This window comes from Neovison vison, chromosome 12, assembly GCF_020171115.1.
Source record: "Neovison vison isolate M4711 chromosome 12, ASM_NN_V1, whole genome shotgun sequence".
Classification (NCBI taxonomy): domain Eukaryota; kingdom Metazoa; phylum Chordata; class Mammalia; order Carnivora; family Mustelidae; genus Neogale; species Neogale vison.
The window spans coordinates 108,385,263-108,402,204 of record NC_058102.1 but is presented as its reverse complement, the minus strand read 5'-3'; the positions used below and the strand labels follow the sequence as shown (position 1 = coordinate 108,402,204).

General features: G+C 46.2%; 1 protein-coding gene across 3 annotated transcripts in view; it reads left to right on the top strand.

Moving 5' to 3' along the window:
- Positions 1–1,826, top strand: part of ADA2 (adenosine deaminase 2) — a 34,293-nt gene extending 32,467 nt beyond the window's left edge. For 2 of the 3 annotated variants that reach the window (XM_044227636.1, XM_044227634.1), the window contains one exon: positions 1,783–1,826. In XM_044227636.1, the coding sequence (XP_044083571.1) occupies positions 1,783–1,795 (13 nt within the window). In that variant the 3' untranslated portion in view covers positions 1,796–1,826. The remainder of the gene's footprint in view (positions 1–1,782) is intronic. The other variant, XR_006381319.1, reaches the window with a different exon arrangement.
- Positions 1,827–16,942: the final 15,116 nt, after the last annotated feature.

The window sequence follows — 16,942 nt, the reverse complement described above, 5'->3', positions numbered from 1 at the left end:
CCAGAGCTGCTGGGTTTCGGTGTATCTCAGCTTTCACTTGAAAACCTCTTGCTCCTCCACCTTCAGAGTGGCCTGGATCCAGTCCAAAGGGACCTTGCCTGGGGACTGGCCAGAGATCATATGTAAGGCAGATGAGGTCTGTCCTGGTCCAGCCAGATCTTCCCAGGGCTAAGGCCCTTCTGGGGCAGGGAAGGGTAGAAGACTGGAATTTTTAGAGTCATCACATACTGGAGCTGGGAGAGGCCTAAAGATCATCTTATCTAACTCTGTGTTAACAGAGGACTCACTTAAGGACCGGAGAGGGTAAACAACTATCTCAAGGTCACACAGTAAGTAACAGCAGGTTTCCAGATTCTTAGGTCGGGGTTCATACTACAACACAGGGCTGTTCTCCCTTCTTGTCTGAAGCACCTCTCAGTAACAGGTTTCCAGAAACTCCTGGCAGGCGACTCAGAGGGTGGAATTGGGCAACTGCAGCCTCCAACTCACCCTCAGACAAACTCTCCACCATTCCCCTTGCTTGATGAGGACAGAACCATTAGCCCTACTGGGAGCAGTGATCTTCCTCCTGGGACAGGCTGACCCCTCTTGTGACCCCTGGCTCTCCTTTGGCCAAGTTCCAGTCCTGGAAACCTGCTCAGTTTCCTGTCCCCTACCAGGAGGAATGGATCCTTGGAGTCTAGGGCCTTCTCTTTGTCCAGGGTTTGTCCAGGGTCCCTGGGAAGGCAGAACTCAGGTCCTGGGAATCTCCGCCAGCCCCCACCCCCACCGCTCCCCAGCTTGCAGACAGCTGTGGTCCTCGGAGGCCCCCATGACTGCCATTTAGTGGGAAATGGCCCGAGACAGAAGCATGTGGAAAGCAAATGGCGATTAGTGTGAGACTGAGGATGGGAAGAAGGACCTTTCCTGGCGGGAGCCTCGTCCTCCTCACCTGTGGCAAGGGCAGGCTGACTGCGGCGTGCTGCTGACCCCTGGTGGTCACTCGCGGGACCACAGAAATGTCTCCCGCAGCTCCATTCTCCTTTTGGTTCCCTTATCCTCTGCTGTCGCCTCCTGTCACCGCTGGGAGTAACACTTAAGACAATAAGTAACATTTAATAATAATACTTTCTGATTGTAAAACATGCTGTAGTAGCGAATTTGTAAACTCCAAAAAGTATAGATGAAACAAAAATCAACCATATTGGGGCACCTGACTGGCTCAGTCAGAGGAGTGTGGATTCTTGATTTCTGGGCTCTGGGTTTGATCCCCAAGTGGGGTGTAGAGATTACTTAAATAAATGAAACTATTTTTTAAAAGATTTTATTTATTTGACAGAGAGAGAGAGAGAGAGCGAGCGAGCACACCAGCAGGCAGAGCAGCAGGCAGAGGGAGAGAGAGAAACAGGTTCCCTGTGGAGCAAGGAGCCTGATGCGGGGCTGGATCTCAGAACCCTGAGATCATAACCTGAGCCAAAGGCAGCCACTTAACCCACTGAGCCACACAGGTAGCTCTGCAGTTACTATTTTGCTCCATTCCCTACCCACAGTATAATAGTCCTCAAGGTCTCATTCCAGTTCCCTTCTTCTGCCTTACCTCTTGCCACTACTTTTCTCATATGCTTTGCTTTTAGCTGCCTCATCTTCCCCTCCCAGGTAGAAAGGTCTACTCTTGACTTTGGGCCATCCTGTATGTACAAATTTAGAGCACATAGTATAGGATGAGGGGGTAGTGCCATAATAATTTTTAAATTGTATTGTATTTATTTATTTATTAAAATGTTTTATTTCTTTATTTGACAGAGAGAGAGAGTGAGCACAAGCAAGGGGAACAGCAGAGTGAGAGGGAGAAGCAGGCTCTGCACTGATCAGGGAGCCCCAAGCAGGGCTCTATCCCAGGACCATGAGCCGAGCTGAAGGCAGACGCCTAACCAACTGAGCCTCCCAGGCGCCCCTAAATTTTATTGTATTTAAAATAAAAATTTTGAATAGGTATACAATCATTTTTTTAAAAAGAAAAAAATATGTGAAAAGAACAGATTGGAAAGTCTTACGTCCATAAAAGTCTTACGTCTTCACCCCATCCTCTTTCGCCCCCCACCTATTTTTCCCACAATACTTAGTAGTTTCTTGTGTTTCTTTGTGCAAAATAAACGACTGCAAATATGAATGTTCTAAAAAAAATATGAATGTTCTGTTTTCCCTTTTCTGATACAAAAGACAGCATATTATGCATACTGTTCTGGACTTTGGTTTTTTTATTTAACAGTATGCCCTGGGAATCTTTCCATTTTGGGTTATAGAGCGTACTTCCTTTTTCTAACTCAGTGTTTCATTGTGGTAACATGGCCATAGTTAACAAAGCCCCAACAAGCTGGCATCTGGATAACTTTCAAATATCCTTTATTATAAACACTGTTGCACTAGATTAAGTACCTGCTTTATTTGATGAATGAAGAAGAGGCCAAGTACCAAGAGCCTTGCAGGAAGCCTTGCCTTCCCTGAGTTTATAGACTTGTGTCTTTCCGGATTCCTCCATGACGGCAGCTCAGGTGAGGCCCAGAGAAGGTGCTGTCATCACCTGTGCACTGGCTGATGGGAAGCAGGGTCTTCCTTTATAGGTCACAGGCCTGGTCCACATAGATTAGAAATAGAAATGGAAAAATGAAAAATGTGCCAATGAGATTTTTAAGGAACAATAAGGAATCACTTTCTTTACCTTTTCCTTTTCTTTCTTTCCTCCTTCCTTTCTTCTTTCTTTCTCTTTAAGATTTATTTCTTTATTTGAGAGAGAGAAAGAGAGAGAGAGAATGCCATTGGGGAGGGCCAGAGGGAGAGGGGGAGAGAATTTGAAGCAGCCTCCTCTCTGAGCCTAGATCCTAACATGGGGCTCAAGCTCAGGACCCTGAGATTATGACCTGAGTCAAAACCAAGAGTCCCACGCTCAACCGACTGTGCTCCAATTTTCTTTTCTATAAGACACAATTTTCTGTAGTACATAAGGGACTTTTGCAACACTGACTGTTCTGTAAAAGGGGTGGAGGGCTCGAGGAGTCGATGCCTTCTATCTAGACTGTGAGCTCTGGTAACGGCCTTTTCCTGAAACTCTTTGCTTCCTTCAATCATCTCCTGATGCTTGGAGCTCATCTAAGTTTTCCAGACCTCATTCAGAAAAGCCCTGCCCTCCTTTACTCTTTTTTTTTTTTTTTTAAAGATTTTATTTATTAATTTGACAGAGAGAAATCACAAGTAGACAGAGAGGCAGGCAGAGAGAGAGAGAGGGAAGCAGGCTCCCCGCCAAGCAGAGAGCCCGATGCGGGACTCGATCCCAGGACCCTGAGATCATGACCTGAGCCGAAGGCAGCGGCCCAACCCACTGAGCCACCCAGGCGCCCCCCTCCTTTACTCTTGAATAACTCACCTTGGGCTGAGAACAGAGTGCTGGCGCTCTAGCTCTAGTTCTGCCTCTATTCCCATTTCGTGTGTGTCTGTGTGTGTGTGTGTGTGTCTGTGTGTGTGTGTTTGCAAGCATTGTCACTAGAAGGGCTGGGCTGGGTGTTTTCTTAGGAACATTTCTGGCTCTGATATTCTCTTCTTCATTGCTCTTAAGGAAAAGTTAACACTATAGGGAGAAACCACAGTCTATAGGAAGGCAATGGGAACAACGAATAAAGGGAGATATCATCCTTTGAAAGGATGGAAATATCATCCTTTGAAAAATCAAACCCTGGGGTGCCTGGGTGGCTCAGTGGGTTAAAGCCTCTGCCTTCGGCTCAGGTCATGATACCAGGGTCCTGGGATCAAGCCCTGCATTGGGCTCTTTGCTCAGCAGGGAGCCTGCTTCCCCCTGCCCCCCCACCCCGCTCTCTGCCTACTTCTGATCTCTCTGTCAAATAAATAAATAAAATCTTAAAAAAAAAAGATTTTATTTATTTATTTGACAGAAAGAGAGAGAGAGAGAGAGAGAGACAGTGAGAGAAGGAACACAAGCAGGGGGAGTGGGAGATGGAGAAGCAGGCTTCCCACCAAGCAGGGAGCCCGATGCGGGGCTCAATCCCAGGACCCTGGGATCATGACCTGAGCCAAAGGCAGATGCTTAATGACTGAGCCACCCAGGCATCTCAATAAATAAAATCATTAACCCCTCCCCACCCAGACCCTGAGTTAATCTTGGAAAGAAACATGGTGAGGGCAAGTTGGGCAACCATAGGACCTGGTGGTCTCAGATGAAGGCCTACTCCTTCTCTTCTGCCCTGTTTTAGGAGTAATATGACAGAGACTGATGTTATCCCATGGTCTATGTTACCCCTTTATCCTTAGAAATAAAGATTTCTTTTTTAAATAAATAATAAATAAACGATTGGGACTGCATTAAAATAAAAAGCTTCTGCTGAGCAAAGAAAATTAGAATCAACAAACCTACTGAGTGGGAGAAGGTATTTGTAAATGACATATCTGATAAAGGCTTAGTGTACAAAATATTAAAGAACTTATACAACTCAACACCAAAACCCCAAATAATCCCATTAAAAGTGGGCAGGAGATGTGAACCAATCTCCAGAAGAAGACATCCAGATGGCCAACAGACACATGAAAAGATGATCAACATTTCTCATCGTTAGGAAATGCAGATCTATACTACAATATCACCTCATACCTGTCAGAATGAGTACAATTAACAACACAATAAACAAGTGTTGGTAAGGATGTGGAGAAAAAGGAACACTTGTGCGCTGTTGGTGGGAATGCAACTGGTGCAGCCACTGTGGAAAACAGTACAGAGAGGGACAACCAGGTGGCTCAGTTGGGTTAAGCATCTGCCTTTGGCTCAGGTCAAGATGCTGACCTGATTAAAAAATATTTATTTTATTTTTTTTAAAAAAGATTTATTTATTTATTTATTTATTTATTTATTTTCGAGAGGCTTGATCCCAGGGCTCTGGGATCATGACCTGAGCTGAAGGCAGACACTTAACTGACTGAGCCACCCAGACGCTCCAGCAATAGTTTATTTTTTGTTTTTGTTTCCTTGCCCCAGAAGACCTATCTAGAAAAATACTGCTACTGCTGATGTCAGAGAAATTACTGCCTACACTTTCTTCTAGGATTTTTATGGTTTCATATCTCACATTTAGGTCTTTAATCCATTTTGAGTTGATTTTTGTATATAGTGTAAGAAAATGGTCCAGTTTTGGGGTGACTGGGTGGCTCAGTAGGTTGTCTGCCTTTGACTCAGGTCATGATCCCAGTGTCCTGGGATTGAGCCCCCCCAAGGGCTCTCCACTCATTGGGGAGCCTACTTCTCCCTCTCCCTCTGCCTGCTGCTCTGCCTCGTTGTGGTCTCTGTCAAATAAATAAAATTTAAAAAAAGAAAGAAAATGCTTCATTTTCATTCTTTTGCTTGTTGCTGTCCAGTTTCCCCAGCACCATTTGTTGAAGAGATTTTCTTTTTCCCGTTGGATATGCTTTCCTGCTTTATCAAAGATTAATTGGCCATGTAATTGTGAGTTCATGTCTGGACTGTCTATTCTGTTCCATTGTGTCTACTTTTGTGCCAATACCATACTGTTTTGGTTACTGCCCTTTGTAGTATATCTTGAAATCTGAGACTGTGATACTTCCTGGTTTATTCTCTTTCCAGATCGCTTTGGCTATTCAGGATCAGAGTCTAGGGATTAAACTCTGCTTTGGGCTCCCTGCTCAGCAAGGGTCTGCTTCTCCCTCTGTCCTTCATCCTGCTCATGCTCTCTCTTGCTCTCTTTCAAATAAATAAATAAAATATATTGAAAAGTTTTTTTAATTTATTTGACAGAGAGAGCATAAGCAGAGGGAGAAGCAGCCAGAGGGAGAGATAAAAGCAGACTTCCCACTGAGCAAGGAGCCTGATACAGGGCTTGATCCCTGGACTCTGGGATGTGACCTGAGCCAAAAGGAGACACTCAACCGACTGAGCCACCCAGGCACCCCTTGGTGGAGTCTTTAGTGTTTCCTGTATATAGTATCATATCATCTGCATATAGCGAAAGTTTTACTTTTCTTCTTACCAATTTGGATACCTTTTATTTCTTTTTGTTATCTATTTGCTGTGGCTAGGACTTCCAGTACTACATTGAATGAAAGTGGTAAGTGGACATTCTTGTCTTGTTCCTGATCTTAGGGAAAAATCTCTCATTTTTTCACATTGTGAATGATGTCACTGTGGATTTTTCATATATGGTTCTTTTTATGTTGCAGTATGGTCCCTCTAAACCTACTTTGTTGAAAGTTTTTAGCATGAATAGATGTGGTACTTTGTCAAATGTTTTTTCTGCATCTCTTGAAATGTCACATTTTTTTAAATCTTTTCTCTTATTGACATAATGTATCACACGAATGCACTTGCAAACATCAAACCACCCTCCCATCCCAAGAATAAATCCCACTCAACTGTGGCGAATGAGTTTTTTAAAGTATTGTTGGATTCAATTTGCTAGTATTTTGTTGAGGAGTTTCACATCTATAGTCATCAGGGATATTGGCATGTAGTTCCGTCATTTCCTTTCCTTTCCTTTCCTTTCCTTCCCCTCCCCTTCCCCTCCTCCCTCCTTCCTTTCTTTCTTTCTTTCTTCCTTTCTTTCTTTCTTCCTTCCTTTCTTTCTTTCTTTCTTTCTTTCTTTCTTTCTTTCTTTCTTTCTTGTCTCTATCTGATTTTGGTGTCAGGATAATACTGGCCTCTAGAGTAAATTTGGAAGTTATCCTTCCTCTTCTATTTTTTGGAATATTTTGAGAAATCTGGCTAATATAGTTATGGCCATTACTTTAAATCATCTGTCAGGCATATTACTTACCTTTGTTTCATTTAGCTCTCTTGTGATTTTGTCCTGTTCTTTCCTTTGGGATATATTCCTCTGTTTCCTCATTTTATCTAACTCTCTGTGTCTGTTTCTGTGTGTTAGGAAAATCAGCTATGTCTTCTGCTCTTGGAAGTAGTGGCCTTGTGAAGAAGTCTTATGTTCATAAACTGGCGCTTCAGGGGTGTTTCCTGTGTGTGTTGTGTGTACCCTGCTGTGTGGCTCAGAAACATTTGCCTTCAGTCCAGTCATCTGCTATGGCTCTGTTCACCTGTTGTAGGCAGGGTTTGGTCCCTGTGCTGTTAGTGGGCCAGTCCAGGGCCATCTTGGACTCGAGTTGGGTTAGACCAGACATTTGCCAGAGCTGCTAGTGTTCTTTTGGTGTTGTCCTCTGAGAAGCTTTCCTTGATGGGCATGTTCTGCAGTCAGATTAGATGTCTGCCCAGCCCGCTGCTGGGCTAGAAACTGGTGTGTGTGTTTTTCTTCCTCCTCCCTCAGGTAGTGGTCATTTTGGGGTGGTGCTGGCCCTGTTGGGGCTGCTTGTACACTGCTGCGCTTGTGGTGCTGCTTTGGACAGACTCCTGCCAAGGGTGTGTTGGAGGGGACAGCTCTGCAGGAGAATGCAGGGACCAGGCATGTGGTGTCAGTGAGGTCCTAGCCAGTCAGCTGCTGGAGGGGACCTGTAGCCACTGAGGAAAACTCCTGCCTAGGCTAGGTTGGTGGTTGTGGGTCTGTAGAAGAGGATAGGGGCACGTTAGCAAGCTAGATAGAGAATGTTGGCCCTGCACAGGTTCCCACAGGTGTCCCTGTGTCTAGGGTGAGGCAGGGGAAGGAAATGGTGTCTGCCAGCTCTTTTATCCCAGGAGAGGCCTCCCAGCAATCCCTGCTCCTCCTGCACACACTCTGAGGTCAGTAAATATATCTTCCCATAAACTCCATTTTTCAAACTGCTGCTTCTATGCTACCTCTCAGTGGGGCTGTTTTTTGTACTGTCTCTTAAGGGCAAGGGGTCTACCCTCCTGGCTCTTCTAGAGCCAAACCCACGGAGTTTTAGTGTTCAGGTGTTAAGCCCCCCTGAGTGTTTGGGCGCCTCTTGTTTTCAAGGCTAAGGGTTATGAAGATTCATGTTCCCCATGTCGGCCCCCTGTGCCAGGGATGCCTGGATTAAAGATTTGCTCCTCTTCCTTCGGTGCCTGTTGCGTCCCTCCCTCCTGCAGATGGCTCCTGGGTCCATTTAGCTCCGACCGTGTCTCTACCCTTCTTATTCTCTTTGATGTGCTTCTTCTCTGCTGTGGGGAGTATATTCTGCCAAACTTCTTGTTGTTTTATGGGTTATTTATGCTGATATGGATGTTATCTAGTTGTGTCCACTGAATGAAGTGAGCCCAGGAGTATTCTTTAACATGTTCCTCTGGCCAGCATATTTCCTGCAAATTGGTAGTTGGAATTAGAGTCTTTTAAAAGTAATCTCTACACGTAATGTGGGGCTTGAACCCCTGACCCCAAGATCAAGAGTCACATGCACTACTGACTGAGCCAGACAGGCACTCAAGAGTCAGAGACCCGAACTCAGAGTCTTGATAAGATGTAGGTGTAATTCTTTCCATAGGACTGTTTCATTCCTACCTCCTACCAGTGAGGAGCAACCAGTCCTGACAGCCCATGGCTTCTGCAGGGTTGGTGATGCAGAGGCAGTAACCAGTTGGAGATCCCTGGGTCAGAGGTTGGGGAGGGGCAGATCCTCCATTTGCTCAGCTTCCTCAAGAGGCTGGGCTCTGGATGGCGGCCAGACTCCTCCCCACCCTATCCCCACTGAATCCCCTTGCCTCCTTGTCAGGGCTGGGGGCTCCATAGGAGTGGGGGCTAGTCAGCTGGGATGGAGCTGGCCGAGTGGGGCCCCACTGGTTCCCTTCAGAAGCTCCCTGGGAGTCAGTGGCAGGAGTGTGTGAGGGCTGGGCTGCTATTGGTCAGCGTTCCCCTTAGGGCTCTGCAAGAGAGGGAACAGACAAGGAGCCATATTGGCAGGATCCTGTCGCCTCCCTGACCCAGAAGTCCAGTGCAGCCTGGGGACCCAGTCCGGGAAGGAGCTGAAAATCTCTAAGAGGGGCTGGTCTGACAATTAATTGATCACAGCCAGTTACAGATTTTTTTGTTCCTTCTCCACTCCCCCATGCTTCATTTGACTAGCAAAAAGAAAAAAAAAAGAAAAGAAAAGAAAAGAAAAAAAGCCTAGTAAGGGCAGGCTGCAGGGAGTCGGCAGGAGAAGGGCCACAGGCTTTGAGCAGGGAGGGGTGGACCCCTGAGGCTGCTAGGAACCCAGCCCAGGGATTCATTCGGACATCACATGCTTCCAAGATATTTAGGACTTTCCATTCGGTTGTTTTCTTCCTCTTTCTTCACTTGTCTCTGGGTAGGGTTTTCAGCATTTCCTTGATCAGTCTTCTCTTGCCTCTTTCCTCTCTTCTCTTCTTTCCCTCTCCAGCTTCCCCTTTCTTTCATTCAGCCCTTCTCCTTCCCCACGCTCAGAAATCCACCTGTGTTTCGCATGGACATGTTGGACAGAGCACGGGTGGGGCCCAGAGAACCAGGCTGGGTGTGCCAAGCTGAGCTGCCAGCTCATTTCCTGCATCTTTGAGGAGCCCTCCTCACTGCCTGGTCTTGGAGCATGACCCAGCTTGGTATTCAGCTAAACCCTCACACAAAGCCTCTCGGCCTGCCATTCCCTGGAGCAGGTGTTGAGGGAGTAGGGGAGAGGTGGAGCCTGGAAGGGAACAAGAGCTTATGGCAAAACATGACATACTGGCAGTTCTGGGGAGACGGAGCATCTGAGCAGGAACATGGGGCTGTGAAGAGAATTCATCAGTGTGGCCACATGGCTCCCTGTGTTCTTCATTTTCTTCTATGGCTGGGACAAGATGTCAGAAAGTCACCCTTCCACCCCACAGCCAGGGGTAAGGAGGGCAAAGATCTGGAGGGGTGGGCTCAATGCCATGGTACCTTAGCCTGGGAGGTTTGAAGTTTTTCTGTAAATATTCCCTGGTTACAAATTAGGGTCACATAATCCGAATGAGACTGAGTCACCAGCTGCAGCCCGGGACTCCCACCCCCAGCTGCAGCAGATAGGTTCTCAAAAGTGCCTTCTTCTAGAGACTCAGCCGTACTGCAGGTCCTGTCGCCCTTAGCCCCAGATTGACATGGCCACACCCACTGTCTGATTTCTGGAGCAGGGGCTACTGGTGGGTGAGAGAACTGAAGGAGTGAGCCTGAGCAGGAGCCCTGTGGGGTGCTGAAGCTTCAAGCCCTCGGGTCCCTCTTGGGCCTTTGCTTTACTCCTGTCATTGTCATCTAGTGTCTTTGGCACTGACCTTCCTTCCCACTCAAAAAACTTGCTTTCCACTTAGGAGAAAGCATCAGTTATTTATAGCATGCAGTGAATTGTTTCAACTTCCTGTGTCCCTGTTGTCCAGGTCTCAAGTCAGAGCTCTAACTGAGGTGCAAAAGATTCTTCGCCTCAGAGATCTGGAGCGGCCAGGTGCTGGCCGGAGGCCACTGCAGCTTCCCTACCACACTGGTGGCCTGTTACTCTGCTAATCGCCAGGGTTTGGGAAGGCAAGTAGGGGTTGCTAGTCTGGCGCCAGTGATGATGAAGGCTCTAAGGATAAGTCCATAAATGCTCCTTGCTTTCCTGTTTAAATCTCTGTTGAAAAATAGGCATGGGACAGAGGGAATAAATATCAGATTTAAAAGCTTGTCGTAACAGGAAATAATAGGTGTTGGTGAGGATGCGGAGAAAGGGGAACCCTCTTGCGCTGTTGGTGGGAATGCAAGCTGGTGCAGCCACTGTGGAGAACAGTATGGCATTTCCTCAAAAAGTTAAAAATAGAGCTACCCTATGACTCAGCAATTGTACTACTGGGTATTTATCTAAAGGATACAAAAATACAGATTCGAAGGGGTATGTGCATCCCAATGTTTGTAGCAGCATTATCTGTAATAGCCAAACTATGAAGAGAGCCCAAATGTCCATCAAGTGATGAATGGATAAAGAAGATGTGGGTATATGTGTGTGTGTGTATATATACTATAAATATATATAACAGTATATTAATATACAATATATAATATGTATAATATACAATATTAATATATAATATAATAATATATAAAATGGAATATTACTCAGCCATCAAAAAGAGTGAAATCTTGCCATTTGCAGTGATGTGGATGGAACTAGGGAGTATTAAGTTAAGTAAAATAAGTCAGAGAAAGACAAATACCATATGATTTCACTCATATGTGGAATTTAGGAAACAAAATAGATGAACCTGTGGGAAGGGAAAAAAAAAGAAGGGAGGCAAACCATAAGAGACTTTTTTTTTTAGGATTTTATTTATTTGTCAGAGAGAGCACAAGCAGGGGGAGCAGCAGTGGGAGAGGGAGAAGCAGGCTACCCACTGAGCAAGAAGCCTGATGCGGGACTAGATCCCAGGACCCTGAGATCATGACCTGAATTGAAGGCAGACACTCAACCCACTGAGACAACCAGGCGTCCCACCATAAGAGATTCTTTTTTTTTTTTTTAAGATTTTATTTATTTATTTGACAGAGATCACAAGTAGGCAGAGAGGCAGGCAGAGAGAGAGGAGGGGAAGCCGGCTCCATGCTGAGCAGAGAGCCTGATGCAGCGCTCGAACCCAGGACCCTGGGATCATGACCCGGGCCGAAAGCAGAGACTTTAACCCACTGAGCCACCCAGGTGCCCCAAGAGACTCTTAATGATAGAGAACGAAATGAGGATTGATAGAGGGCAGTGGGTGGCATATAGGGTATATGGGTGATGGGCATTAAGGAGGGCACTTGTTGTGAGGAGCAGTGGGTGTTGTATTAAGTGATGAATCACTAAATTCTACTCCTGAAACCAATATTACACTGTATGTTAACTAACTAGAATTTAAATAAAAATTTGGGAGAAAAAAAAGCTTGCTGGAGAACATGGCTTATTTGGGAGACAAATGGGCTTGCTACCCCTCTACCCTTGAATCATATGAATCCAGAGGTCATTGGCACAGGGATAAAAGGCAGCCCTCCTCATTATGAGGGCAGCCTGGAACACTAGAGCCTGTTGATGGGCTGGCTCCCAAAGGGGGAGACAGGACAGAGTCACAAGTGCCCAACTTTCTTACAAGCCCACCCACCAGGTAAATCATGTCCTATGTCCCGGGTGGAGAGAGACTAGTAATGTTGTTAATAGAAGTTGCATTTTCAGGGGCCCTTGGGTGGCTGTCAGTTAAGCATCTGACTCTTGATTTTAGCTCAGGTCATGATCAAGCCTGGCTTTGGGCTTTGCATGGGGTGTGGAGCCTTCTTAAGATTCTCTTTCCCAGTCTCCCTCTGCCCCTCCCTCCTGCTATCCCTCTCTAAGGGAAAAAAAAAGTTGTGGGGTGCCTGGGTGGCTCAGTCAGTTAAGCGTCTGTCTATGGCTCAGGTCATGATACAGGTTCAGGCATCGAGCCCCACATCTGGCTTCTGCTCAGTGTGGAGTCTGCTTCTCCCCCTCATTCCCGCTCACTCGCGCTCTCTCAAATAAATAAAATATTTTAAAAAAGAAAAAAAGTTCTATTTTCAGGAAAACATGTGGAGAACTCAACAGAAATGAACTCTAACCTTTTCTCAAAAGTCTCCCTCAGCAAGACTGGGTGACGCGTGGGAAAGCTCTGTGTGTGTGTGTGTGTGCGCGCGCGCACGCACGTGTGTGTGTCCGTGAGTCCATGTCCCTTTACTGACCACCGCCCAGGTCTACCACCTCCCTGTCATCTGCTCCCCATCCCCTACTCACTTTCGTCCAGCCACAGCTCTCCAGCGCTTCCTCTGGGGACCCATGAACTCTCTGGGATTTTTTCCTTTTGTCTGCCTCCTAGTGTGAGACATAAAAAATGCCAATTTCCTTTGTTCTCTTCTTTTTTTTTTAAAGATTTTATTTATTTATTTGACAGAGATCACAAGTAGGCAGAGAGGCAGGCAGAGACAGAGAGGAGGAAGCAGGCTCCCTGCTGAGCAGAGACCACCCCCCCAATGTGGGGCTCCATCCCAGGACCCTGGGATCATGACCTGAGCTGAAGGCAGAGGCTTTAACTCACTGAGCCATCCAAGCAACCCATACATTATTTTTTATTATTTTTTTTTCATAGGATAATTCTATTTTTAACTTTTTTTTCTTAAATTTTTTATTTTTTATAAACATATATTTTTATCCCCAGGGGTACTCCTTTGTTCTCTTCTTATGTGGAAAAGGAAATCCCTATTATTTTTTTTTCCAAAGATTTTATTTATTTATTTGACAGAGAGAGACACAGTGAGAGAGGGAACACAAGGAGGGGCAGTGGGAGAGGGAGAAGCAGGCTTTCTGTTGAGCAGGGAGCCCAATGTGGGGCTTGATCCCAGAACCCTGGGATTATGACCTGAGCTGAAGGCAGACACTTAACAACTGAGCCACCCAGGCACCCCAGGAAACCTCTATTTTTAACCAGGCACAAGGCTGCATTTTCCAACCTTTTTTGCTACTAGGTGTGGCCACGTGATTAAGTTTTGGCCAGTGAGGCGTAAGCAGGTGTGGTGCACAGACACACGTGGGAAACACAGCCAGTTCAGTATCAGACCACGGAAGCCAAGGCATGATCATAATAAAGCAAGTCAAATACGTTTTTTGGTTTTCAGTGCACTTGAAGTTATGCTTATACTATGCTATAGTCTATTAAGTGTGCAATAACATGATGTCTTAAAAACCCATACTTTAATTAAAAAGTATTTTATTGCTGAAAATGCTCACCATCATTTGAGCTTTGAGCAAGTCCTAATCACTGATCACAGATCAGCATAACAAATATAATAATAATGAAAAATTGTGACGTATTTCAAGAATTACTAAAACGTGACCTAGAGATATAAAGCGAGCAAATGCTGTTGGGGAAAATTGCCCCCAGAGACTTGCTCAAGGCAGGGTTGCCCCAAAGCTTCTTTTGTAAAAAATACAGCATCCATGAAATTCAATAAAAAGAGGCCTGCCTGTGGAAGACGTCTGGGAATCGCATCTACAGGGAGACGGCATAGCTTTTTTTGTCTCTTTTCCTAATGCCTGGAATGTGAACATAATGTCTGAGCCTGAGTGGTTATCTTGGACCATGAAGTGGAAGTTGGGCAGTGAACACAGCCGAGGAATAAAATAGGAGCCCAGGCACCTATTGGTGGAGTCACAATACCAAGCCATAGTGTTCCTTCCCAACTTTGTGTGTGTGAAAGAAACAAATTTAGATTTTATTTAAGCCACTAGTCTTTGGAGGTTTCTTACTTACAGCCAGTCCTAGTCCTAACCAACACAGTCTGTGTGTGGGGATGAGCAGGTTGGTGCGCACACATGGACATATGAGCAGATGTGAGCAAGTCCAGAGGGACGGTGGGAGCATGGGTATTCATTCATTTGCCTACTTAAATTAACTGAGCAGCTGTCAAGTGCAGTCACCATGATAGGACCCATGAAGAAAATGAAGACAAATCAGAGAGGGAACCTGCTCTCAAGGACTTTTCTAGTTATAGATGGTTCATAATCTTTTCTGGCTTGAAAAGCCCGAGAGTGGGACACCTGGGTGGCTCAGTCAGATAAAGGTCTGTCTTCAGCTTGGTTCATGATCCTAGAGTCCTGGGACTGAGCCCCACATTGGGATTCCTGCACAGTGTGGAGACTGTATCTCCCTCTCACGATAACCCTGCTTGTGCTTTCTGTCAAATAAATAAATAAAATCTTTAAAACAAAACAAAAAAAGAAGCCCCAGAGAATCTAAGGAAGACTTTTCTTTCTTTTTTTTTTTTTAAAGATTTTATTTATTCATCCGACAGAGATCACAAGTAGGCAGAGAGGCAGGCAGAGAGAGAGGAGGAAGCAGGCTCCCCGCTGAGCAGAGAGCCCGATGCGGGGCTCGATCCCAGGACCCTGAGATCATGACCTGAGCCGAAGGCAGTGGCTTAACCCACTGAGCCACCCAGGCGCCCCTAAGGAAGACTTTTCAATATTTAAACACACATGCATAAAAAAATACAAACATGTACACACATACACACACAGTACTAATTACAATAACCAGATTGGAATCTCCCAGAATCACCTCTTCTGTCACCTTTCCTGAAACACACCAGGCCACTCTGATTCCTGCTAGGAATGGCTGCTGTTTTTATGGAGTTCAGCCCATAGCTGGGGAAGACTGAAAGCAAGGCAGATCCAGATACGGAACACACTGACCCAGGCTGAGAACCTCTGGAGATGATGGGGCCATGATGATGATGTAATTTTGATCATCAAGGGTATTTGTTCTTTACTACTGTGCAACAATTACCCCAAAATTGACTGGCTTACAACAATGGACATTTATTATCTTCTGGTTTTTGAGGATTAGAAATTCAAGAGTAATTCGGCTGGGTAGTTTTGTCTTCGGGTTGTTCATGAGGTTTTGGCCAATATGTCTATGAGTTCTAGAGGATCTGCCTGCAAGACGGTTCTCTCACAAGACTGTTCGTGGGAGGCTGCAGGTCTTTAGCTCATGAGTTTCTCCAGAGAGTTGCTTGAGCGTCCTAACGATATGGTATTTGACTTCCTCAGAATGAGTGAGACAAATGGGGACAAGGTGGAAGCCACCATATCATTTATGGCCTAGCCTTGGAAATCACAGTGTCACCTCTACTTCACTTTATTTGTTAAAAGTGAGTTATTGCGGCACCTGGGTGGCTCAGTCGGTTGAGCATCTGACTCTTGATCTCAGCTCGGGTTTTGATCTCGGGGTGAGTTCAGGCCCCATGTTAGTTCTATCCTGGGTGTGGAGCCTCCTTAAAAAAAAAAAAAAAAAAAGTTATTAAGTCCAGCCCACACTCATCAGGAACGGAATAAACTCTACCTTTTTAGAAGAGGATTGTCAAATAAATTGTGGGTATATTTTAAAAATCACTACACCAAGTAACCTTCTACCCACTAAAGCAATTTCCAGGTAGTTTGATAACAGGAAGAGATTGAGAATATTTCCATCTTGGAAAGCCATGTCCCCTGGCAGGGTTTAAGTGCTGGGCAGTTGTTGGTTGGTTAATGTGAATCAGTCTGCCGGATTCTCTCAGTTGCAGGCAACTGCCAAAAGTTCGATCTTGGCCTTCAAGATTGAGGATCTAAGGGTGTTGCTAACCTCTGAGAGGGCAGAGTCTCTGCCCATCCCTGACCCCATCTTGCTTCCTCTCACCTAGTGCTAAATATATTGCAGGCTCAGCCATTCTTAGTGTAACTATCACCAGGGACAGGTCAAACGGTGTGAAAGGGAGCATCTTAAACATTTCAAATGGTGGACACAATGGTGCTTTCCCTCTTTCGGGAGTTATTTTCTACCTTGTATTATAGTCCTGTCTCGACCTCCCTACAAAGTGTGAGTTTGCAGTATTATTTCTCCCCAGGAGTTAGCACAGAGCTGGGCAGGAAGGAGGACCTTAGCGAATATTTACTTAAAGACCACAAGAATGACTAATTGGTAACCTCCAAGTATTCCTTGATTGACTGGGGTTCAGGGCTCTCGAACATCAAAAGAAAGCTTTGCTCTTCCGCCCCCGCTCCTTGCAAATAAGTATTAGTTCCTTCCACACAGTTTCTCGTCTCCCTGAGAGTTGCTGAGGACTCAGGGTTGAGGGAGCTGGGACTTCAGAGAGAAACGCATGTTCCAGGAAGTCCGCAGGTACAGAGTCCGTGCACACTGGCCTGCTTACCTCAAGTCTCCGTCTACTAAGAGGCCGGACTTTGCCTGCCTCCTTCCCCTCCAACAGGAACCTCACCCGCCCCACCTTCCACCCCTAACCCCTGGCCCGCGGGGCAAGAACCCCGGCCCCAACCTCCCCCAGCACCCTGCTCGACCCCCGACGACAGGTTTGACTCGGCGCCTAGCACGCCCCGCGCCCCGCCGGGCTTCGGGACACGAACGTGGGACTACAACTCCCGAAATGCCTCGGGCGCCGCCCGGCCCGAGCGCTCCCCCGCCGCTGATTGGCTGTGCGGCGGGGGCGGGGTGGGGCACGGACCGGGCTGGCGCTGTTTGCACGTGCGCGCGACGGGCGGC